Source organism: Saccopteryx bilineata, chromosome 3 (genome assembly GCF_036850765.1).
Source record: "Saccopteryx bilineata isolate mSacBil1 chromosome 3, mSacBil1_pri_phased_curated, whole genome shotgun sequence".
Lineage (NCBI taxonomy): Eukaryota > Metazoa > Chordata > Mammalia > Chiroptera > Emballonuridae > Saccopteryx > Saccopteryx bilineata.
The window spans coordinates 15,149,939-15,176,506 of record NC_089492.1 but is presented as its reverse complement, the minus strand read 5'-3'; the positions used below and the strand labels follow the sequence as shown (position 1 = coordinate 15,176,506).

The 26,568-nt window shown below is 41.5% G+C and overlaps 1 protein-coding gene across 1 annotated transcript; it reads right to left on the bottom strand.

Moving 5' to 3' along the window:
• On the bottom strand, window positions 1-26,125 carry HAS2 (hyaluronan synthase 2). The gene is made up of 4 exons (XM_066264622.1): window positions 25,990-26,125; window positions 12,924-13,550; window positions 2,311-2,412; window positions 1-930 (listed from the first exon to the last, which is right to left on the bottom strand). Exons 2-4 carry the CDS (start codon window positions 13,548-13,550, stop codon window positions 1-3), a joined length of 1,659 nt encoding a protein of 552 aa, XP_066120719.1. The 5' UTR covers window positions 25,990-26,125.
• Window positions 26,126-26,568: the final 443 nt, after the last annotated feature.

Sequence of the window (26,568 nt, the reverse complement as noted above, 5' to 3'; positions counted from 1 at the left end):
TCATACGTCAAGCACCATGTCATACTGTTGTCCCTTCTTCCGCCTGCCACACTTGTTGATGAGAACCACATACAGAGTCAAAAGCATAACCCAATAGCATACGTAGAGCAACGTTCCAACAATTAGAACTGTCTGTTTGGATTCTGAGAATGGCTTTTTAGATTCCTTATAAATGGTGAAAATCACACCACCCAGGAGGATTGTAAACCAAACCGAGACTGGAATGAGTCCTATGAAATTAACAACAATGGTTTTCCTTCCAGATGTGCCCCACCCAGCTTTGTTTATCGTTGCAATTGCAAACATCTTGGCGGGAAGTAAACTTGACATGTACAACACTGAGTAGAGGGACATGAAGACCATGACGATATTTCCTCTAAGGCAGCTGGCGAAGGATGATTTGATGAGACCTACTAACTGGACAGTTAACAAGAAGAGGAGGATGTTCCAAATTTTGCCCCGGTAGAAGAGCTGGATGACTGTGGCAATGAGAAAGAAAGGGAAGAATCCAGTGATAACCGCTTCGTAGGTCATCCACAAGTGATGTTTATGAAACCACATGGCGTTGTACAGCCACTCTCGGAAGTATGACTTGCTCCAACGGGTCTGCTGGTTTAACCATCTGAGATACTCGACAGGTGTTTCTGTAAGGCACTTGGATCGAGCTGTGTATTTTGTTGCATAGCCCAGACTCAGCACTCGGTTCGTTAGATGCCGGTCATCACCAAAACTGCATTGGTTGCCCATAAATTCCTGATTGTACCAGTCTTCCACAAATTCGTGCAGCAACGAGTTTCTGTACATTCCCAGAGGTCCACTAATGCATTGGACACACCCAAAATAAGACTGACAGGCTCTCTCTATGTTAAAAGCCATCCAGTATCTCACACTGCTGAGGAAAGAGATCCAGGAATCATACTTGTTTAAAATCTGCAAAAGGACAAAATATAAAAAAGTTAAGCCTTAGTTGAAAATACCGACAAAATTCGTACCGTCCTGAGGTTACTAGATAGAGTAAGGTTCATTATTCTGTTTTCCTATTTTGGCTTCCTTCCTCTTCTAGACAGAATTATATTTTATTAGCTCGGATTCTTTATTACTAGATTAATTTGATAAGAGGTATGCCTGTGTTTGGGATTTTGAGGATAACTATTTTTTTTTCTACCATCATCACTCCCTGTCTTCCTTTTGCTATGCTTTTTGTTCTCATTCTCATTAAAATATTGAGATTTTATTTTTAGGCTTTAGTTCAGTCCCCAAATTTTTCTTCCAGACACTTTTTCCTGCCATGCCATCTAGGATTTAAAGGTTTTTAAGTCCTATTGCCTCCTGTTCTGGTTAATTTCCAGCTCATCCAATTCATGGCTATAAAATTTCCTTCTCTCCCCTACTATTTTGCAAAGCCAGTGATAAAAGGGTTTGCTTTGGCCTCCCTCCAAAGCCTGAATCCTGAAATAATGCTCTGTGTAAAAAGACTACTCAAAATTATCAGCTTCGTCTTGGCGATGTTTCTAAATTCTCCCGTCTCAGTTTTGCCCTGTGTTCATCTGGATTTTGCATGCTTCCTTTTATCCGCAAGGTTAGTTTTCTGTCCTTTGTAGTACATTTTCTTTGCCTCCCTATCACCACGAATATACAAAATGGATTAGACCAGCAACACAATACCTAAACCTGAAAGGAAAACATTTCAATGTGCCTCCCATGTTTTGCTAAAACCTAATCTTACATTTGCAAAAAACTCATTTTAATTTTCACTTGTTTTTTGCATATTCATTTTCCGATTCCAATACCCATTTCACTAATTGTTTCTTCATTGATAGCAAACCATGTGAGCTAAATAATTAGAAAATAAATAAATAATTGGAAAACCCAATTATTAATTAATTATACCTTTGCCTTTCTCACTAGTATAAATTTAAGTTGCTGTTTCTTCTCTTTCTTTGTTTTCCAATTTGGATTTTTTGATCAACCACATACTGGTCAGCTTTTAAAGACATAGGTATCCATCTCCTGCCATACTTTAGTACATTTGCAAGTAAGTGAACTCCCAACATCAGATTTTACCAGAACATTAAGTTATGGCCCCCAAACAGAATTTATCAGCCATTACAGACATGGATTATATCCCAGGCTTAACTGAAGAAATCTTAAAACTTTTCAATTAGACAAAAGAGGCAGTAAACTGAGTCTAAGGTACATTCTAATGTATAATTCCTGGCTCAGAATTTGAGGTGGAGTAAATGTACATTCAGTGAATGAGTGAGTCAGAGTGCTACGAATGTGACTCAGGCAAAGGGAAGCCACGTGTACCTGGACATCTCCCCCGACACCTCCAACCATGGGGTCTTCTTCTAAAACTTTTACCATCTCCACAGATGAGGCTGGGTCAAGCATGGTGTCTGAATCACAAACCTGCAAAGACAGAAGAAAATGAGTTAAAGCAAACAAAGAACTATAACTATGCTATATACAGTCAAAGCTGAGCATATATGTCTTCAGCCTTATTGGCACAAGGCCAATATCACAGGGATGACAGAGTTTGTTAAATAATGGCCAATACAAAGGGTTTGTTTTCCACCAAGTTAAACGTTTAAGGTAAAGACACTGCTGGAGAGAACAGCTGAAGTGATGCGCTAGGGTATCTGATAGGGTGGCCAGCTTATCCCAGTTTGCCATACATGTTCCCGATTTCGGTAATGAATGTCTCATTCCAGCTTTTCTAGGACTTGTCCAAGTTTTCCAGGACTTGTAAAATATCTTGGGTTGGTTACTCTCAATGTCTTATTTCTTTTCCAGTTGCCTTAAATAAGGCTTTTAGGCAACGTGTCCCTCAGATTTGAATGATGATAAGAACACTCCTAGGACAGTATTAAAAGGGAGGCATATTAACAGTTATCCCCCTCCATTTAAAATGATGAATAAAAGAAAAAATTCTCCTACAGCCGGTTGTATAATTCTGAAGCAAGATATCCATGACTTGGGCTTAGCAGATGACATTGCTTGAGAAAGAGAACTAGCAAGACATTTAGAGCACCTTTATAGTCTACAGTAAGTATGCATCTAGCTCTTTGTATATAAAAGCAAATGTAAATTATCTTAAGCCATTCTGGAAATGCTAATTGTCCTAACAAACAATCCTTATATGGGTCAAAAGAAGAAGAAAAGAGCCTGACCAGTCGGTGGCGCAGTGGATAGAGTGTCGGACTGGGATGCGGAGGATCCAGGTTGGAGACCCCGAGGTCGCCAGCTTGAGCGCGGGCTCATCTGGTTTGAGCAAAGCTCACCAGCTTGAACCCAAGGTCGCTGGCTCCAGCAAGGGGTTACTCGGTCTGCTTAAGGCCCGCGGTCAAGGCACATATGAGAAAGCAATCAATGAACAACTAAGGTGTTGCAACGCGCAATGAAAAACTAATGATTGATGCTTCTCATCTCTCTCCGTTCCTGTCTGTCTGTCCCTGTCTATCCCTCTCGCTGATTCACTCTCTGTCTCTGTAAAAAATAAATAAATAAAATTAAAAAAAAGAAGAAGAAAAGAAAGCAATTCTGAAACCAAACCATGATGACTTCAAGATTATTCAGACTTGTCTCTGTCTGTGACCCCTTGACAGACATTTCCATGGAAGGTCCTGGTAGACAGGGTCATAAACAGTCCTTTTTTTGCAGCCTGATTTCTGAACGCATTAGAAAATAAAAAAGAGTAAGGGAGATGAGAAACCAAAATATTACCTGTATACCCATAAAGCTGATACAGAGAACAGGCCTTCTATCTGTGGAATAACAGGCATCATCATGATGTTCCCCAGTATAAGACCGAGTCATCGATTATAGTAAATAGCATCGAAGTGGGGCAGCATCTTCCTGCAGCCACTGCGCATGCTCCTTGGCAACCGCCCACTCCCAGGAGCAAGGAGGGCGGAGGAGTTGGGCTATCCCTTACTGCTTCCATACTCAGTCAGATTAAGTTGTTTCTCTCAGAGAGAGAGGAGTGGAGACAGCCGGGAAAGGGAACTACCTTTTCTCACAAGTGGGTTATATACCTGTGGCTGGAGCTTCTTTCTCATGATCAAAGAAAATCGCAGTGGGAAATGTGCGGCATCCTCTCCATTCCTGATTGATACCAAGTAGTATTCAGGCAGCAGGGTCTTAGTAGTATAACATGATCAGAGTGGACATGTGATGAAACGACCAGTTCTGCATCCCCATTCAAACAATAAATGACATGGCCGGAAAAGGCTGGGTGTTATCTGCGATTCCCATTATTTATTTTGCCATCGAGTCTGGCTGTACTTCAAGGATTTAAGCAAGGTTAATTCATTCACGTCAAAAGTAACTACACCTTTACAGTTCTCCAGACTACCTCATAAAATTAGTAGGGATTTGATGTACCAGTGTCAAACGACAACAGCAAAAAACTTCAAAGTAATTTAGGTAAGGAATCTCAACATTTTTTAAACTGCCAATTTTACTAACAGCTTTTTATTTTCTAAAAATAAATACTAAGAAATAACGTTGGCGAAAACACCGATTTAAATGCATTACTGTAAGTTATTTCTTAAGGGAGTAAATGGGGGTATACAGTCATAAAGAAAGTGAACTTATGACTTCAATGGATTTATCAAAGTATTGCAATCTTAGGGTTAACTTGTGAATTCTTTATTTTACTTTATTTAGAAGGATCCATTTTCTAATAAAAACCACTCATTCATTCTATTCATCACATTCTATGGTCTGACTTACTTTAGGGGAAAAAAACTTAGGCAGCTGAAAGGCATTCATTTTTCATTGAAGAAAATAAGCTTTTACTAATACTTAGACTTGTACCCAATCATCCCAAGCCCCAAAAGCCTAAACAAACTCCTCCGAGGCAGTGTGTTACCTCTGTGCTGCCTTGCCTCTCCTGGTTTGTCTGTGGCTACAAGGGCAGGCCTGTAGGGAGGGCAGAGCAAGTGAAAGCTGAAGTCCAGTCCACCTTTAGAATCCAGCATCCTGAGAATTCAGGGCCACACCCACCTCTATTGACTTAAGCTGGGAAAGGTAAAACCAGAAAGCTAAAATAAGACTTAAAAACAACAGGAAGGGGAAAATCTAGAATTAATGTTCAAGTGACTCCGCCTGCTTGGGAACATAAGCAGACTGAAGCAACTGCCCCTTTCAAATGACTAACCTTAAACCTAACTTCTGAGGCTCCGCGCATTTAAATTGGCCCTGCCCCTCCCAGTTTCCAAGAGCAACGTGCCAGGAGCTCTCTGAGAAGAGATTGTTTGTACGGTGAGTTTAAATGGCTTGGAAGGAACAGCTCTCAGAAATCCCTTGGAAAGCGGTGTATTATAGTAGGGCAAGAGCTTTAAGGAGTTCAATTTGTGGATGCTATTTGGTGACAGAATGCCAACTAGAAAACCGCCACCTATGACATTCTGTAAAAGTATGTATGTTCACAGACCTCACAGTATTTATTTTTTCAGTGTGTAAAGAGTGTGATCAGTATGGTAGGAACAGGATTTCCACATGGCTCCTCCCTCATTAATAACAAGTACATAATTTCATGAATGTTGGCTGGCTATCTAGCTCTAGGCTAGAAGCGGTGGGGAGGACAAGGGCCAGCACACACGCAGCGGTTAATCTCACGTGGAGAAAGCCTACCGGGACATGATGCGCTCACCAGAAGCTATCAGAGCACAAATCAAAACGTCTTCATGTCCACACTGAATGTCTCTCTGTAATTTGTTGCAACCACAGAATCACTAGTCACAAGATTTCTCACTAGGACATGCGGAAGCGGAGCAAAGTCACTGTATTTGGACTAAAATGAGTGGGAAATGTCAAGACAAAAAAAAGACTATTGGAAGGATTGAGCCACCTCATTTTTAACCACAAAACCATCAACTCAAGTGCAGGAGACCATCTTTTTTCTTCCTTCACTATTTCAGCCAAGAGTTAAAGCTTCCCCTTTCCTATCTAGAACAGGAGGTCGCTAACTAAGGTCTGTAGGCTGAGGCCAGCCTGCTACCTCTTTTGATAGGATCTATGGGCTAAAAATGGTTTTTTACCTTTATAAATTAGTTGAAAAATTTTTTTTAAATATTTTGTAACACATGGAAGTCACGTGAAATTCAAGTTTTCATGTCCGTAAATAAAGTTGTATTGGAACCCAGGCGTGCTCATTCGTTTTTATGTTGTCTATCGCTGCTTTCACACTAACCCAGCAAGGCTGAATGGTCGCAACAGAGACCACATGGCCTAGAAAGCCCAATATTTACTACCAGGAGTTTACAAGCAAAGTTTGCCTTGGGACTGAAGTAATAGGTTGCAGCGGGGAGGGTTCTCTTTCCTAAAATAAAAGGAACACAATACTAGTCACAAGTTGAGATTCAGTATGTTCTAAGCCCCAGTTTTAATTCTTGTAGATTTTTCTTAAAGGTCGCCTCTGTCTCCATGTTATAAATAACAGTCACTGCAGAACAGCATAACAAGTGACAACATCAATAAATTAGATTCTTTTTCTTTAGCCCAAGATTTGCTAATTTTAAGAGGAAATGGCCTCAGAATACAGAAGCTTCAATTAAGTCTTGAGTCCTCCAGAATCATCAGGATCCTTAGCACAAATAGATGGCTCAGTAGAGAGAATCTCTTAAAGGAACTTGGGAATTGATTACATCTCGAGAATCCCTTAGGTGTCTGGGATGAGCTCTAATAATTAATTGTAGACTATGAGTCTATAGTCTGTTACACAAGCTATTAGACTGCAAGGCCATTCCAACTTTTCTCACTGATCTTAAAGTTAATCTACTTCACTATAATTTAAATAAAAATCCCCTCCAGAAATATTGCTTATTCTAGCAAACGCTTTCCAAATTGCCTAGTCTCCATGTTTCTATTTTTTTTAATGTGTTTTTCTTTTCCCCTTCAAAATGACTGGTGGGTCCTGCCTCTGCCTGCCCCATTCCACTCCAAAGGGCACGCAGAGCTGCACAGCAAGAGGAAATCTTAACTGCTACGGCTGCCTTCGATGAAGAAACAGGTTGAAAATAAATCAAGACCCCTTTTGTTGCTACTGCCTTCACCCTTTGCCTGCTTGTAAGCCTCAACCCTTTCTCAACTTTACTCTTCATCTTAACCTTGACCCAGTGAGACTAATTTTTTGCTACAGTGTGTGGAATTCACCCTTGGTCATGATCCCTGCTACTCAACTTCCCCCAAAGTAAGTGGAACACTCCCCCTACCCCTGTCCATCTCCCCCACCCAGATTTCTCTAGTAAAAGGGATAAACCAGACAACAACAAAAATTCACAAGTAGTTATTTACTAGCAAACACAAGATGGTGCCTGGCTTCCTTCTGGTATCCTAACAGTAAAATACCAGAGTAAACACTACTGAAAAAAGGCACTATGCAAATGTTGAATCAAACAGATCTAAGTCCCAATCCACCATTTACCAGTTATATAAAGTTGAACTAGCTTCTTTTTTAAATTTGTTTTATTGATTTTAGAGGGAGGGGAGAGAGAGAAACATCAACTCTTTGTTCACCTAGCTATACATTCACTGGTTGATTCTTGTATGTGCCCTGGCCAGGGATCAAACCGGCAACCTTGGCATATCTGGATGATGCTAATCAACTGAACTACCTTAGCTAGAGCTTGGAGCTTCTTGAACTTTAAACTTAGAGTCCTTACTTCCCTTTCCTATGCCTCTATCCCTCATGTGAAAAATATGGATAATCACATCCACCTCATATGTTTCTTGTAATGGCTAATTAGATAATGTATATAAAGCACTTACTGGCTAGCTTATAGTCAATGCTCAATAAAAGAAAAATATATACTAAAAAGGGGTAAACCAAAACCAGAGGCACAAACTAAAGACACTAGAGTCTTATAAAAAAGGGGTCCTTCTTATTATCACTGAAAAAAAGCAATGACTCACTTAGGCATCAGGAAACCAGTGTCTAGTCCAATACCCGATAAACATAAATTAAGCAAGTTGAATTCTTGAGCAGTCAGTGTAAAAGTCCTTAGACTGGTTGTTAACTAGGGAAAAGAAATAGAAAAAACGGAGAGCAGTTTTCAGCTGATTGTGATGCGTTTAGAAACTGGAATGTACCTTTGGGGAACAGTGTGTGAAATGTGATTATGTAGCAAAGGGTAGAGACCCTGGACACCTGTGGAAACTTACAAAAGTATTTGTTGCATCTTGACTTGGTGTCTCTTCATTAACATAGAGGCTGCTGACTGTGATACTACATAAAATAGAAACAGTCTAGTCCTGGCCAGGTGGCTTGGTTGGTTGGAACATTGTCCCAGAGCACAGAGATTGCTGCTTCAGTCCCCAGTCAGGGTACAGAATGGAACAGACAGATAGGAATTCCTGTCTCTCTCTCCCTCTCTTTCTTCCTTTCTCTAAAATCAAGAAATTTAAAAAAAATTTTAAAAACATAGTCTTTGGTTTTGGAGCACGTCAATGTATATGACAGAATTTTATTTATTTATTTTTTCATCTAGACCCTGAGAACTAAATTGTCCAGTGAAAAAAGAGTAAATATGACCAGTAATTTGTGTGAGAACATGTTCATGCAGAAAATGGAAAAAACAAAGAAACAAGAAGTAAATAACCTTCACAAAAGTAGAATATTGTACAAAATTAAAATTTTTTCATAATCTAAAAGGTCAATCAAAAACCTATATTATATGACATTAATTACATTACAACCAATTTAGAAATATTGTGTGTTACTTTCATTTTTAAACAATCTTGATTTTGTATTTATTTGGATTCTGGATAAATAGAATTTACAAGAAAGTAGACAGCTACATTTAAATTTACTAGCCTTGGTTGAAGTAGCAAATACAAAGTCATAAAATCTAAGAACTTCATAGAGCTAAAAAAGACCCTTCAAAATTAATCAGTTAGCCAATGGTGGGGGTGGGGGCATACTCTCAAAGGAAAAGGAAGATAATCTTTCTTTGGAGACAGTAATTTGATTTATGGCCTAGAATCTCAAATCTAGTCAGTGGAAAGTCCCTACATTATAGACACCTAAGCAATTTGGTCTTTTTGTTGTTGTTGTTGCTCTTTTTAAATTAAATTAGGAAGATATGACTTCCTTGGGTAGAATGAATTACCCAAAATATTATAAAATAATTCTTAACTTTGGTCAGTCTAAAATGTTTTCAAAACATTATGGTTTAAAAAGGAGTCATTTGGTTAGTCTTGTTGCAGATTTTATTTATTGATTTTAGAGAGTGGAGAAAGAGAGAAATGGGGGGAGGATCGGGAAGCATCAACTCAAAGTAGCTGCTTGTCCTGTGTGCCTTGACCCGGCAAGCCTGGGGTTTCAAACCAGCGACCTCAGCCTTCCTGTCAATGCTTTATCCACTGTGCCACCACAGGTCAAGCCTGTCTCCTTTTTAGTATGGCTTAAACATGAGTAAAAGTTGAAGAAGGTGCAAAGCAAAAGTGACAAGCCAGCTGAGAAAAAATGAGAAACCAAATGTTGTCAACTCTAAGGCTTCAGCCACCTTTATTCCAAATACAGAACAGGGACCAATCAAATATTGGTAATCAGGAAATCCCTTAATGGTGGCACAGAAATGGTTCACATTCAAGAACCCAACTTTGGGGGAAAGGGTAGATTAAAGTGAGAAACATGATAAGGACTGATAAATGAAAAGAAAATTTTGATACTCCCCCTTTCTTTGCTTTGTTTTGATTACAACCTTGCTGTGTTGCTAGAAAGAAATTGAAATGTCAGAGCAATTAAACGGAACTGAGTGACAGTCCTGAGATGGAGGGATCTCAGAGAGCGCTGTTCTCCCAACTGAGGCCCACAGCAACAGAGCTGAGTCCAGAGTTCACATTTCCCCATTTCTACATAGTTCAATGTGCTATTAATCTTATCCTCTAAAATGAAGGACGCAAAGAGACAAACAGTTTAACTCTCAGCAGGGGCCCTCAGAATATTTCAGTTGCTTAGGCTTCCAAACCAGAACAGGAACCAGTCAAATAATGCAGAGTGGATTGTCATTACTCACGTCTGTTCTACAGTTCCCGTGAACACTCAATTAGCGATTGCTCCAAGCCTCTGGGTCCCTAACATTTTTGTCTACTGATGAATACCTAACCTCATTTTATTTGTATTTAAATACACTATATGAGCCAGTAGCATTGAATTCAGGGTCAACAGCACTATAATGCATGTCTAAACAAAGTCACCTTAACAAACATATTTTTTCCAAAAAGCAGCCAGTAGCATCACAGGCGACTTTGCTATTGCACTGGCTTTCTCCTAGACTACTACTTTCTTTCATGCTCCATGTCAATGTTAAGTTATTTGAATGGCTTTAAGGCTGAGATAGTAGTCAGAGAGAGGAGTAGAGATAAAAGCTGAGAGAGAGATAGGGAGAGGTAGTAGTTGATATAAAAACCTGTTCTGGAGGAGACCAGAGGGAGCTGACCCAGATAGCCCAGGAGTATGGGTGGAAAGGTTAACCTGGAGATAGGAAGCAAGATTGGGTACCCTTGAACCTGTAAGCAGAAGAGAGTAAAGAAGATCTGGATGGAATTCAGAATAAGTACTTTTGCTTTTCTCTTTTCGTAGGAGGCAAGGTCATCTGTTAGTAGTTAAGCTGGGAGGAGTTTGGGTAGGGAGCTGGGAGGGTGGTGATAGTATGAAATAATAGGTTATGAGAGCAATAAGAAAGATATCTATCTATACAAGATCCAGTGATGAGTACTGACCAGTGTCAAAGACCCAGCTGCAACTGGAAGCCAACCATTTGGCCAGTTCTTTGCACAGGTAAGTAGTGTTCTCCAGCCAGGTTAGCAAGTATGTGAACAGATAGTTTCTTCCCCAGACCCTATTTTCTCTAGTGTATTAGCACTAAACTTTGCTTGCTTTCTTCCTTCTCTAATCAACTTGAACTCCAAGTTCGGGTGTGAATCACTTGTAATGCTTAGCAGCCAACATCCTCCACCCCCTTTCCTCTGTCTTTCTGTGGCTTCTCTTCTGCAACTCTCAAACCCTTGGTCAGTCAGAGTGTTAGGTGATTGATAGTATCTTAGTTTGAACCTATGACATTCCCATCTTTATGGGGCACACATGGTTAAATATTGGGGTATTTGATGAAGGGTGGTGAGATGGAATTACCTGGTTTCAGAATCCTATAAGGTGTTTTTTCTACCCTTTTTTGAGTTTGAATGGTCTAAGAATCTCAGGAGGATTCAGGACCCAGTTATCAGCTGCTCAGACAGTCTCTCCAGGGGCTTCAGCCGAAGGGAGGCAAGTTCTGCAGCCTCATTAGGGCTCTAGCAGCAAACCTACTCCAGTATTTCCCATTTCATATTCTTTTTTTCCTGGACAAGCACAATGTCAAGTTGTCAAGGATACAAACAAAATCCAAAACAAGAATGATGGGAAAAGGGGATATGGGAGGAACAGGTTTTTAGAAAAAAGAAGAAAACCCACACAATCATGGCTTGATTAGAAATGACAAATGGAGCAATTGTTTTAACTATAATTAAAAGCAAAGTATCAACAGATGTTTTCTCATTTTCGGCTCAGAGCATCATTTTTCAAATCTTATGCAAATTCTCAGTCATCCCTTCCTTTAAATGGGCCATTTCATCCTTCATCTGGGCCTAAAGCTGCAGTATGTAAATAGGAAAAAAAATGTCCTGAGTTAGCTGACACTATCTTAATTCTAGAACTGAACTCCAGAAAGTTCTAGAAATTAGGAAAAACAGGTGAAACTCCATCAACTCCCTTAAAGGAGAGATTAATATGCAGATTTGTATCCACTGAAGAAGTGCTTCAAAACTTTTCAGATATTAAGCAAAATGAACACAGTCCTAGTAATTGACTGGTGCTATACTTTTTAAGGACCACATTGATTACATAATAAATAATATTAACAGCAATCATTCGCTACCTTTGTAACTTTTGTCCACTTCAGTTCTATATTGTGAAATCATTGCCTCAACAGTTCTGTGAGATTGGTTTCATTTATGCAGAAAAGTGAGGTTCAAGGCAATGGGAATTTCTGTCAACTGACTCTACAGCCAGTGACTTTTCCTAAACTTGAGACATGCCTCCCTTCTCCGTATCAGTTATAGCCAAAATCTAACTAAAGAATTCGTAGAAAATTACATCTTACACATTCACAGGGACCCTACTACCATCCTAAAGAAAAAAAAGGAGAAACCCTAGAGTGAGCAGTCAGGAAATTAACGAGACAGCCTAATTTTCATGCAAGCAAACACCATCACAAATGCTTTCAAAGGTCAAGTTGGAGTGAGTGAGGTAATGCTGTTTGGAGAGTGAAATAAACATTACTTTGGTTTTACTCTGGGAAGGTTTTTCTTTTTTCTCCCTTTTTTTCCTACTTCTTTTTCTTTTCTCTGTCTCAATTTTGAATTCCTTACCCTTCCTTTTCAATCAAAATTGTCCTCATCACCCCCATTTCGCCCGGTCTTCGTGAAAACCGTTTTTACATAGCCTTCCTTATGGGACTGCAGATTTTTTTTCTCAAGACCCTCTGCCCAGCAGACACTATTTTCTTACAAGGCTGGAGATTTTAAGAGTGTGGAAAATGACGCTGGACTTGACTTGGCAGAACCAAGGGGGGTGGAGAAGGGCAGGAGAGAGAAAAGAAGGAAGGGTGTCCTGTTCAAAATAATCTTGATTTCCAACCAACAGCATTGCACAAGTTAAGCATTTTCATAGATAGTCCTAACAGTTTTACAAGACTTTATTTTCCCCCCTCTCTCTCTCTTTCAAAATGTGCTTTCAACAGTCATGCCGTTTTCAAATGCACTGAAAGGGGCACTGTGCTCAGAAGCGACAAGGATGGGCTATAAGCATATGACTGGAGAGATACAAAAGCTGCTTTATTTGAATGTATGTTTGCCCTGGCAGGAACTCGGAAACCTACCTGCACATAATCCACACTCCGTCCCAGCGCTCTGAAGGCCGTGTACATGACTTCTCTTTTTCCACCCCATTTCTGCATGATGCAAATACTTTTGTTGGACAACACCAACTGGGTGACATGCTGGGAGCTTTCTTTATGTGACTCCTCCGTCTCGCCGGGACCCCTCTCGTGAAAGTTGTTCTTCCAGATGTACGTGGCGGATTTGTCCCTGCCCATGACTTCACTGAAGATGTCCATCATGTAAAGGTCATCTTCCGAGTTCCCATCGATGACCATGACCACTTTAATCCCAGGGTAGGTGAGCCTTTTCACAGATTGCAAACATTTCCGTAAGTAGTCTGGATCTTCTTGATACGCAGCGATGCAGAGAGCCACCGTCTTGTTCAACTTAATGGGGGTTTCCAGGGATTTTTTCATTTTTCTGTGCTCCAGAAAGGCAAACAGGCTTTGAATGATGAGGTGGGATGCTAAAAAGGCACCATACAGTCCAAAGGAGAAGTAGTAATTATCTGTTTGGATAAACTGGTAGCCAACAATATAAGCAGCTGTGATTCCAAGGAGGAGAGAGACTCCGAAAAGTGTGGTTCCAATTATTCTCAGGATACATAGAAACCTCTCACAATGCATCTGTAATATAATCAAAGATACTCTTGATTAATGACTCGCCCTGCACCTGTTATATACCTGGTATCATGGGCTGAGTGTCGGACTAGAAGCATTCAGTTCTCTCTATCCAGCTGTGTGACTTTCTGCACCTCAGTTTGTTCATCTGCGTAATGAGAATGTAAGGATGCCCTCTAGGACATCTAAGAGGGCCGTTTCAAGAATCTAATGACATGATGGCGCATCACCCTCTTGAAAACCTTAACAGATGATTTTTAGTGTTTTAAATCATTTGTCTATGGTTGCATTCTGTGTCCGTGGTCATAGCTAGGTGTGAGTCCGAAATCTCCTTGCGAGCATGGTCATCTTTCTACCTACCCCACATTCTCTCCTTAACCCCCATATAGACTAGGGACAAATCCAGAAGAGATTTGGCTGAATTGCTCATGTGCCATTTCCTTTCATCTCTAGGGCAGATCGCTCGGCTCACACACCCTTTCCTTACGGCCAGCTGAGGTTGGGAGATCAGGACACCCACCTGGACTCTAGTACTAGCTCTTTCATCAACTGGCTGTGCAACCTTTAGAGGGTCACTTGACCTCTCTGGACCTCAGTTTTGTTTTTTATCTGTTAAATGAGGAAGTTTAGACTCAAGTATTTCCAAAGTCTCTATTTAAAAATTGTTTATGCCTCAGTGTCCTGCACAGACATCTATCAAAGCCTCTAGTAATTCTCCATTGCATTCTTTTGTTCCGATAGCCATCTCCTCTACCCATCATCACTAATGCCAGATGAGGATTGGGCACCTTATTGAACACAGTAAGCACATAATAAATGTTGGTAAACTGAGCCCTAAGTTAAAGAAATAGTGTCATGCTCAATTTCATCAGGTAAGTTTCTGATCCTCCTAAAAGTTGTAACACATTAGACCTGAAACACATTTCAGTTCCTAACAGCCAATTTTGTACTCCTCCCTACAGCTTGTGTATCTCCTGGTTAAGGTTTGGAACAACTAGAGTATATATAGGAGGACCATTTCTCTAATGTTGCCCAGAGCATCTTCACGGCATAGAAGAGGCACCTGGTAGACTTTTTATTTCTTTTCTCTTCTTGGGTTTCTGAGCCTAATTCTAATGTGTGGAGGAGGTTGCTCACACATCCAATAAACAATACTCACCAGCCCTACGATTTAACGCCATTCTGCTATCTGCCAGCTAGTGTCAAAGATTACACAGGGTAAGGGTTCAGTCCCACAAGACTGCCCTCCACCCTCCACCTCATCTTCAGATACCAGTCCCACGGTCAGGTTGTTGCCTGTAGGTTTCCAAGATCCCTTGTTGGGTTTGATTAATTTGCTAGAGCTGCTCACCAAACTCAGGAAACCCATTTACTCACCACATTACCAGTTGATTACAAAAGGATGTAACTCCGGATCAGCTGGAGGAAAGAGATGCATAGGGCAATGGGTGGGGGAAGGGGGTGGAGCCTCCCAACTCTCACTGGGTTTGCTACCATCCCCAGATCACCAACCTGGTGAACTTCAAACACTCTGCCTTTAGGGTTTTTATGGAAGCTTCATTACATAAACCATTGCTGACTAACTCAATCTCTAGACCCTCCCCCATCCCTGGGGGTCTAAGGGTGGAACTGGAAGTTCCAATTCTCTAATCCCATGGTTGGCTCCACCCATAACCGGTCCCCAGCCTAGCTGCCCCAAAGCACCTCATTAACATAACAAAAGAAACATCTATGGCTCTGATCACTGCAAATTTCAAGGATTATAGGAGCTATGTGCTTGACCCCTTGACTACATAGTCTGAACTGTGTGGGTATCCACTTATATATAATTTTTGATTGGAGATGAATGTGAAGGGCCGATGTAAATTATACTGGGATTTTTTACCACAGTGGTGGTAAGTGCTCCTAACCCCCTCATTATTCAAAGATAAATTGTGTGTTTCTTATTCTAAATCACAATAGCATTTTTTTTCCCCTGAAACTTATTTTCATCCTCTTCTAAGAATGAACTCTAATAAGGAATTGATATAAATGCAGTGTCCCCATCTTTAATCATTTGCACCAACTTCAGGGTTTTTATTTAATTATATGCTTAATCTTTTGTTTAATTCAACTAGTTTCTGAAAGCTCGGGAAATTTTAAGTGGAAACTTAGGCTAAGCAATTATCATCTCTGCAAAATCTCTTGTTGGATATCCCATCTATTTTTCTATTGCACATTAAGACTTAAAATTGAATGTCCACATAGCATTTAATTATCTTGTATTATTATTGTGGTTGCTACTAGTTATGTAGTCCCCACACTGCTCTCATCTCCAAAAGGCACTATTCACCTTCTAGTGCCTGTGGTCATACACTGAGGTGGTCCTGAGTGGACCTCCATTATTCTTTTGGGAAACTTGAGTGTGGCTGCTCACCAATTGCGTTCCTCTCCTTTGGAAAACAGACTGCCTGATGTGGCCACGGTGTTCCAGCCTTTGGAAATTGGAGATGGGTCACTCCCACTAAGAGAGAGTGGACCTCCTGCAACCTCTTTTCCTTCCACAGGCTGATAATCAGAACAACAAGGTCCTAGGGAATCGTAGAGTGCAATATAAGAAGTTTGGCCCCTGAATTGCCAAATGGAAGGAGCCAGCTGCCAATTGGGAATACCTGCTTTGGGGTCCTTTGATATCAAAAAATAATTAAAGTTTTAGTTCGTTTACCCATTCTGAATTTTGAGTTTAGTTCACCCTAAGGATATAACCTCAGTTATGCAATGCAGCCTCGAGACCATGATTCGAGCCTGTGGACATAATTTTTCTTTGTGAAATGCAGATGATAGTAATTGTCAAAGACCCTGAACCAGGCTGGCTGCACTGAGAAGCAAAATCAAAGTGTTCTTAAAAGTGTTTAAAAACAAAACAAAACACGCAATACATTTTCAAGTATTCGGCTAACAATGGACCTAAAACAAACAAATGTGGGTTCTACTGCTAGAACTGATATAGGACACCGTAATATGTAACAGGTGAACCTCATAAAGGTAATCACAACACAAATGAAGAGTTCAAGCTGCTGGGGAATGGGGGAGTTTTCAGTGAAAAGCAAGAGAGCACAGCATCCTTTGCTAATTAAAACAGCTGTTGGGATGCTTAAAACTCCCAAAGGGTGCATTAGCCAATGCCTAAAGGTGCTGGGAGCACCAGACTTGGAACTTGTCCGTTTCCAAGATGTGAGTCATTCTCACAAGAGTGAAACATTTCAAGGGGACTAAAACCCTCTGCCAGGGAGAAGCTGAAGTGTGTGTTTCACTTGTGTTTAAAATCACCCTCGCCAGCAAAAGAACTGCCTGCTATTCTTTTTCCATTATTCACATTTTCCTTGCTTTTATCAGCACACGTAGACAGAGTGTTCGCAAAGCATCTGCTGGCCACAGCTGAAAAGTGGGAACACCGTCTGACATCATAGGAGTCTACAGAATGTCCTTTTGAAGCCTGGGCAAAGTTGCCGGTAACTTGCAGCAATGTGGCTAGACCTGAACCTTAATATTTCTGCGAGGTGTCTCACTGTTGCCTCTTGTGACACACACAGCATATCTCAGTCCAGGCCAAAGGGCAAAAGGCACATTTCAGAGCCAGCTTTTACCGAGGGAATTCGTTGATCTCAGGGAGTGACACACAGGATGTGTTTCTGTATAACTCCCCCTGGGTGATTTCATAGATATGGGCACCATATGTGTGAGACTTTCTGAGACAATCCCCAATTCAAATACTCGTTTCATAAGCAAACTTTCCTTGTCAGACATATGGCTTTATTGTTAAATGGGAAAATCTGGTTAGTTTCATTCTAGATCATAAGAGCTTACTGCTGGATAGAAAGATGGTTTAGAATTCTACCTTTCATAAATATTTAAAATATAAAACTTGGATTTTATTTTCTTTTTTGCCCAGTAGACTTTAGCCTATTCATTATTTTTTAAGTTGCTATTGGACTTAATAATTATTTACTAAGTACTATTCTCTCAGAATTCTAAACCAAACCAAGTGTTTAAAAATGGCCTGATGCACCATAATGTAAGCTCCACAAAGCCAAGATTTCCTTTTTAATGTGTATTTTCACAAATGTACCCCAAGGACATAAACCTGGGCTGTATTTCTTTTTCTTTTCTTTTTGTATTTTTCTGAAGTGAGAAGCAGGGTAGCAGAGAGACAGGCTCCCACATGCACCCAAGTGGGAACCACTTGGCACGCCCACTAGGGTGCGATGCTCTGCCCATCTGGGGTATTGCTTCATTGCAACCAGAGCCATTCTAGAGCCTAAGGCAGAAGCCATGGAGCCATCCTTAGTGCTCGGGCCAACTTTGCTACAATGGAGCCTTGGCTGTGGGAGGGTGAGGGAGGGAGAGAGGGAGGGAGGGAAGGAGAGAGGGAAGGAGGGAGAGAGAAAGGAGAGGGAGAAGGGTGGAGAAGCAGGTGGACACTTCTCTTGTGTGCCCTGGCCAGGAATCGAACCTGGGACATCCACACGCCGGGCTGACAAGCTGGCCAGGGCTGGGCTATATTTTTTTATAAATATGTACTGACTACCAACCCAGCTTGGGATTGCTATTTAGTGAATATGTGCTAACTGAATGGATGTAAATTCAATTCATCAATATCGTATTGGCATCAATGTTAGCTTAGCTAACATTTATTAGATTCTAGGTAGTGAGGCAAGTTTTGTTTTGTTGAATAGCATGATCCTATTTAATCTCAATAACTTTAAATGTTAAATATGTAGTTAATCTTGTGCTACAAATAACATACTATACATATGACGAGAAAACCAAGACTGAGTATTTAAGTAACTTACTCAAAGACACAAAACCAGGGGGAGGAGCCACCCAGTTGGCATGATGCCAAGTGATTAGAAGAGTCTCACAATATATTTGTGGAATACATTTGAATCCTCACAATAAGACAGGCAGCATCCTTTTGTTCTGGCTGATTAAAACATGTTATATAAGAAAAGATTAGAAAAGAAATCTGCAAACTATTTTTCTGCTGTTATGGAAAATGAGGAATTGACGTGTACTCAAATACAAACATAGCCACTACTTAGAATAGGTGTCCCTAAACTAAGGCCCGCTGGCTTCATGCGGCCCCCTGAGGCTATTTATCCGGCCCCCACCGCACTTCCAGAACGGGCACCTCTTTCATTGGTGGTCAGTGAGAGGAGCACTGTATGTGGCGGCCCTCCAGCAGTCTGAGGGACAGTGAACTGGCCCCCTGTATAAAAAGTTTGGGGACCCCTGAAGAAGATACCTGGGCTCATATACATTCCTCTGTGGGTACAGCCAAAAGGGACACAGAATGAGGTTGGCTAAAAGAAGTTGACTGTTCCATCTATGCAATAACAGTGTTACCAAAGTCCTGTTGGCACTAAGAAAGGCACTGCTGTTTCCATTGGTTTCACCTGTAGAGCAGATAGAAGCCTTGCTGTTAGCTCATATACCCCAAGTGGAACTCTATAGGTCATTGGTTATCAGAGCCTTTTCCAGCCCCTTGACCTCCTTGTAGTAACCAGGGGGGAAATGTCGCATGAGAATAACAGCAGCTCTCATGGTCCCAGTGTATGGTGTGAAGTGAGCTCCAATAACTTTCACGAAGTGCTCCTTTTGTTTGGGATCTGGGAGAGGCTGCAGACTTCAGCCCAAAGATATGTCTTCTGTGAGGCCCCAGCTTACCACTCCCTTCTGAACTGACTTCTCCAACCTGCTCTCTGCACTCCCCATCACTGTCTCCCCTGATCCTGTTTGATTTTCTAAATCACTCTATGTACACACTGTGGCTATATGGACAAGTGGGTCTCCATCAACTGTGTATTGCTGTACCAAAGAACAGATTTCGGCACATAGTAGGTACTCAGTAATACATTCTGCATAAATGAGTAAGTCCATCTGGACTCAGGCAGCCAGTGCAGGCTGACTGGGCACAGGTCCCTTCCCAATCTTTGCGGCAATGAATATATGCTGAGCCATTCAAGGTTAAAAAAAAAAAAAATCCATAAATTCTTGCTCAGCTATTTAAAGATAACAGCTGGGGGTGGGGTGTATCAGACCAGTGCTAGAATACCTTCGGAAAACAAAGTTCGACAAGGCAAACAAAAGGAAACAAAAAAATCAAAGGACATATGCACCCTCGTGTTCATTGCAGCATTATTTAATACAGCCAAGATATGGAAACAACCTAAGTGTCCATCAATAGATGAGTGGATAAAGAGACTGCTGTGTGCTCTATCTATAATGAAATATTATTCAGCCATTAAACAAACAAACAAATGAAAAGGAATGAAATCTTGCCATTTGTGTCAGCATGGATGGCCCTCAAGGGCATTGTACTGAGTGAAATGGGTCAGACAGGGAAGGATACATGCTGTGTGACCTCTCTTACATGTGGAATCAAATAAAAGTTAAGTAAATAAATAAATACAAACCAAGCTCTTCGATACAGAGAACGGACTGATGGTTGACAAAGGTTGGGAGGTTGAGGAGTTGGGGGGAAAGGAAAAATGGGTGAACTGTTTTTGATTTTGTTTTTAGCTTCAACAAATTGCATTTTAATATATAATATTCTATTATGATGTGATTAGGAAATTGTCCTTGCATCTATATTCTGAAATAATAATGGTCAGTATTTATTGAACACTTTCTACATACCAAGCACCTTGCTAAGCACTTTAATACATTTTATTTATCTTTGCAGCAAACCTGGGAGGTACTACCTACCCCATTTTATAGATTAGAAAACTAAGGCTCAGAAAAATACACAACTATTTAATGGTGGAGCTAATAGTCTCACAAAGGATTATTTGACCCTGGAGATTATGATCTTGACCATTATAACCTTATTACATCTTTTAATAAAAATATGCTTATATATATATATGCCTGACCAGGTGGTGGCACAGTGGATTGAGTGTCGAACTGGGATTTGGAGGACCCAGGTTCGAAACCCTGAGGTCGCCAGCTTGAGCGCGGGCTTATCTAGTTTGAGCAAGGCTCACTATCTTGAGCCCAAGATCACTGGCTTAAGCAAGGGGTCACTTGGTCTGCTGTGCCCACCCCCCTCCCCCATCAAGGCACATATGAGAAATCAATCAATGAATAACTAAGGAGCCGCAACAAAGAATTGATGTTTCTCATCTCTCTCCCTTCCTGTCTGTCTATCCTTATCTGTCCCTCTCTCTGACTCTCTCTATCTCTGCCACAAAAAAAAAAAAAAGAAAAGAAAAAAGAAAAAAAAAGCTTATCTATATGAGAAATGCTACCAGTTTACTGTTCTGGAGAGAAATGATTTCCTCCAAGTTTCTGGGAAATGGAAAAACTAAAGTTTGCATTGTTAAGTAGTAGTAATACAGAAAACCTATATTGTCTCTGATTTCTTTTTCTATTATCCTAAGTCCTAAATAATAGAATCAAACGAGAATTAAATCTTAACTTGTTGAATCCTTTCTTCAGCAAATGAAATTAACTTAAGATAATGAAAATATCTAAGAGACTTTAGATATTTGTTTTAGAATTCAAAAAATAGCTTGATTCTGCTAGTCTTTTTCTTTCTCACTGTGGGGGGAGGGAGGTGGGGGATTCCTTGGGGCAGCTAACAAGCTTCTGTAGTGTAACTAGGTGAATAATTCTAAGAATATACCCTCAGACATAAATTTCCTCAAATAGTTTTCAAAACAGATACTTCTCATTCCTCCTTCACTATCTTATCAGAACATTAGGACATTAGTCTTTTGCATTTTATCATTTTTGGTTGTTTTTAAAAAAATATTTCAGCATGATCCTTCAAGATAATCTTCTATTAAGCAATTGTTTGCACTTATGCATTACAGATATCAATATCTGCACTAAACTGATTTAAATTAACTGGTCACTTTTTCTCCTAACAGAAAAATAAAGTATTAAGTAAAATCATATACATTTTTATTCATTCATGCCCGATTTTAAGTTCTAAGTGAAACTTAGAAAAAAAGTCTTACCTTATTTAGAAATCTATACCTTTCAGGAAAATGTTAACTTGTCCATATGAATTAGGGCATGAGAGGGCGGGATGACTAATGTAGTAGTCTAAGTCAGAGGCTAAAGTTTAAGGGATGTTTGATCACTTACTTAGATCAAGAAAACCAATGATGTTACGCAGGCCTTCTTCCAAGTAAATCCCACCCAGATCAGAGTCAGTATGGATTTAAAAGTCCAGAAATCAGAATGCCGAGTCCAGAGATAAGAAGCAGCAGCTAAGCTTGACCTGTGCAAAGAGTGCATGCTGGTTTCCATGTCTGGGCTTTGAAGTTGGCCTTCTCTCCAGCCCCACGGCAGTTATCCCAGCAGAGACCCTGGAGCCCAGCTTTCAGGGTTAGCCCACAAGCCTTTCGAAGGCCTCGTCTCCCACAGCAGTGTCTGGATCCAGACCTTGAAGTTTCAGATTCTCTTCACGTGCACACCGTCAATGCTGATCAACTACTCCTAGGATGCCAGTTCTCCCAACTGCCCTATGGGTTCCTGAACTTCGTGAGGACTTCAGTGTGACAAAGGGGAAAGTACAGAAAGAACTGCCTTGGAAACTTAGTTCTGTTTCTCCACCGGCTCACGGGCCAAAACCCTATGCAGCCGCATGTACCATAAACGCCAAGTCTCTTTATGAAATCTTTCCTGATCTCTCTTGAGATCAGACATGATTTTGCCTCAATTTGAGCCTCATAAAACTTGACTAACCCAGCGGCAGCATGTCTCCTTCAAGGGCATTATATGTACTATTTCCTAGATTAAATTGCATCCACACTCCTTACTAACACTGTGACTTTGAGCGAGCTGCTTGCTCTTTCTGGGCAAGGCTCCTTTATTTAGTTTTCTTTGAGGGAGGGTGGCGTAGGGGGATAGGTATAATACATGGACAGTGCCTAACTCAGTGCCTGAGATGCGTTAGACATGTGATCAACAGCAGCTATTATTTTACATTTCTTATGAGTCAAATAGTGCCAGACACTATGGTTATTTAAAGACTTTTGGCACAATAAATTTCATTAAAATGGGGACTGCACCTTATTCATTTCAATGTGCAGTATAGATGTATACATTTAAGGTACATTCATTCATAAACACTTCTTTAATTTAAATAAAATATTTAACAGTATGACCTCATTATATTTATTTTGACTCACTCACGTCAGTAGCATTTTGCCAGAATGTGGGCAAGGCAGTATATATGATGTCCACATAGGTGACAATAAACTTGAATAACTTATGGAATGTGCAATGGGATGACACTTACTCTATGCAGACTGCTGCTAGATAGGAAAGGATTAAAACCAAACTGGGGTAATGGAAGTGATTCTTCTACAGGGAGCTGTCCCCCCATTCAGCTGTCCTGCCAGCTGCCACTGGCTCTGTCCTTGCAGCCTCTTAGTGGAGCACAGCCTGGGTGTGTATGGATAAAAAAAGGAGAACCCAGAAAGGGACAGTGGGGTTTACCCTCTAGTCTCCAATTTCATTAACTCATTCCCTCCACATGATGCAAGAGTCAGGAAGCTTATCATGTAACAGACTACTTACTCTTAGATTAAAAATGTAAACTGTGGAATATAACTGTGCCAAAGGGGATCTCATGCTGATCCATAGTGAAGAACTTTCCCCGTAGTGCCAATCATAGAAAATAAATGTAACAGTGAAAGGTGCATGTTTAAAAATTGAAGGAAAAAATTAGTTTTCAAAGAAATCTTAGCCGGTAAGGAAACCATGTGTGAAAAAGTACTGATGAAATTCAATATTGTGGGGCTATTCTGTAGACTTAAAAACAACTACACAATCAGACTTACTTTCCAGTAACAGTTTCTTATTTACCCATTGCACAATTCCTGTTTTCCAGGAAGGTAGCTGACTATCTTTGATACTAGTCACTGATTTTAAGACCTTAAATTTCTGTAAGCTGCGTAACTCTCTTTGGTAAAGTTAGAATTTAGTTTTAGGCTGCAATATAAGCAACTCAGATAATAAATGTTTGTCAGTACATCTACAATACATTTGTCTCTTCACTCAACTCAGGTAATACACAAATTAAAAAAAGAAAAGAATGAGTGATGATATTCTACTTGCAATCCTATAATCCAGAAATGTTGACTTAGAATTCTAAAGTTATTTGTTCCAAAATTGCAAACGCATTCACAGCATAAGGCACAAACTAAAATAGGTCCTTTAAAGAGTTAAACTTTTACTGAAAATGTAAAATAGCCAATAAATACTAGGAAAATCTTTGATGGATTATGGTGAATATTAAACTACTTCGATTTTATGAGTAATCAATCTTATTTCGCCTTTTAAAAAACAGTAAAAATATAATTAATGCGTCAGCTTGCACGCATTGGAATGTTTCTTTTCAACCCTAGTCTATAAAATCTACAATTGTTATCTACAAATGGTTTAAATGGGCATATGTTTGTTTTATCCAATTCTATATAAATACACATTTTAATTTTAAAGCGTTTATCATTGGCATGTTTGAATATGTGTGGACCTTTTACATTTTTATTAAAGAGACTTTTTTAAAAAAATTATAATCCCGTTTTAACACCTGATGGTAAATTATCATGTGCCTTCTCTTCAGTCAAAAGTATGCGAAAGGAAAAAGAAAGAAACCCAAATCCACAGTGGACAGGAAATTCTTTCTCCCTTTTATCAACCGCCTTACTTGTCAACAAAACCTAACTACCAACTGCCCTCGCTTTAACACTGAGCTGTGAGTCTATATATACTCAGGCCTCCAGTTCGGGGGAAGCCCTTCGTGACCAATCAGGACTTCTCTGTCTATTGCGTCACACCTCCCCCCCCGGGGCGTGACGTCAGAGGCAATCCCAGGTCCCCACGTGGGTTGGAAGAGCATAGCGATTCTAGGCAGCTGTTTAGAAGACATCCGGAGCAACGGTCCCCAAGGCTGGAGAGCAGGGCAGGCAAGGGCGACAGGGTTCCTACAACCACGTTCTGGGAGCGCAGCCCTAGAAGCTCGCTCGCCGGGGAGGCGCGCAGGGCTGGGCGTCCAAGTGCTGAGCGCGGGCGTTAGGGGGACGGAGGGAGAGGCCGGGGGTGGGGGGTGGGGGGGAAGCTGGCACCTAAGGCTGTGTAATAGGAGCCGGGTCTTGTAAAGCCTCCTCCCCAGGCACCGCCCCTCCGCTCCCAGCTCCTCTTTCCAGCCTTAATTATCCTTTCAGCGCCGTTTACCCTCGGCTGCGTTTCCTTGGCTAGAGGAAAAGGCCTCCCTCGCCTCCCGGTTCTCGCCCTCACACAGACCCTGCTTTCAGACCCGCCCTCTGTTCGCAGGGTCCCAAGTCGAGCCCTGGCTCACGCTGGGCGGGAACTAGCGTGACGAATTCCGCCCAAGGTGTTGATTATCCATCCCAACCCAGCCTCTCCGGCTCGCCTCCCTACCTTCACCCACGCCTCTCACTGCCCTCCGCCCGCACCCCCTGGCTGGACGCTCGGGACGGCGCCCCCAAACCCCCCACCCGGCCGTGCCCCGAGCTGCAGCTGCGGAAAGAAGCTCCAGCGTGCTCGGTGCCACGTCGGAATTGGCTCCCAGGACTGTGCAGCTGCCGGCGCGCCGCGCCGCGCGCGGTCCCCATGCACGCCCTGTCCCGGGGCAGTCGGCGGGCGGGCCGGCAGCGGAGGGAAGGGATGCTCGCCCTCTTCCCGCTGAGGTCTGGGACAGCCACCGCTGGCGTCAGGGACCCCCGGCCCTGAGTAAGGCTTCCGGAGCCGGGCTGAGCCCGGACAAACCTAGCCTGACACTTCAATGGGGTGCAGGGAGTGCAAAGGAGGGGAGGCTGGAGAAAGAGGGGGGAGTGGCCGAGCGAGGCCGGTAGCCGCGGGAAGGCGGGGAAGTACCTTCCTTCTTTGGGGTCCCAGTTAGGAGCTCGACCGCTTTAACCCTTTGCATTACAAGTAAGAAGAGGGTTTTCCCATTTGGAAGTAAAACACGCTGGACTGTTCCAGGGTTTTACTCCCCACATCAAGTGTGTGGGAAAAAGAAGAAAAGGATGGAAAAGGGGAAGAAGGCGGCTGTGCGGAATACATTTCCTTAAACAGTGCAAATTCTAGTTTCCTAACTCAGGAGCCCCTCCGCGGCTCCGGAAGATGAGGGATGGAAAAGTACATGCCGGGACACGCAGTCTTGACCGGGGAGAGTGGTTACCTGTGTTCCCAGCAAGGCAGCGGATTTCTGGAGAGCGCCGCAGGGGTGGAAAAAGATACATTTCTAAGCCTGACAGGGATCTGAAATATCCACTGCTTTTAATCTGTTGGAAATTTTCAGATCTCAAACTTTTCCGAAACTGACTGTAAAGATTTTTTGAACATTTATGTGCATAATTTCTTCCCTCTCCCTGGCATATTCGAGGACCCTCATCCTTCACCAGATCGCGCCAGTGTAACGTACCTTGTTCAGATCTTGGTCATAAAGTTGTCCTCAGCCTGTCTGTGTGGTCCCGGAGGGCCGGTGGCGGGCAGTTTCCAAAATTGAGGTAATAAGAGATCAGATGAATTTGAGACGACCGGCCAAAAAAAATAAGAAATTTAAAAACAACATTTAAAAAAAGGATGGGGGGGAATCTTAAAGATTTGATTCTCCCCGACTTTGAAAAGGAAATTTCACCACTATTCTCTGATTTCCGTTGCACTTAAGTCTCCTGGTTTCTAAAAGAAAAATTGGTACTTTAAAAATAAATTAATTTTTTAATTATTATTATTATTATTATTTTGTTCCAGTCCTTCTCCCCTGATATCGGAAAGTCTCTTCACTTTTTCGTATCAAAAAAAAAAAAAAAAAAAGCCCGGTGTAGACTCAGCAGAACCCAGGAAGCGCAGAATCGGGAGAAAGTCTTTGGCTGGGGCTGGTTCAAGTCCCTGGTTCAATGGGCTGCTGGAAGCCAGGACTGGGTAATTCTTTCCAGACGTCTTGACTTCTCCTTCCTCGCGGTTGTTGCTTTTCTGCCTCCTCCAACTTAAGGGGGTCTTA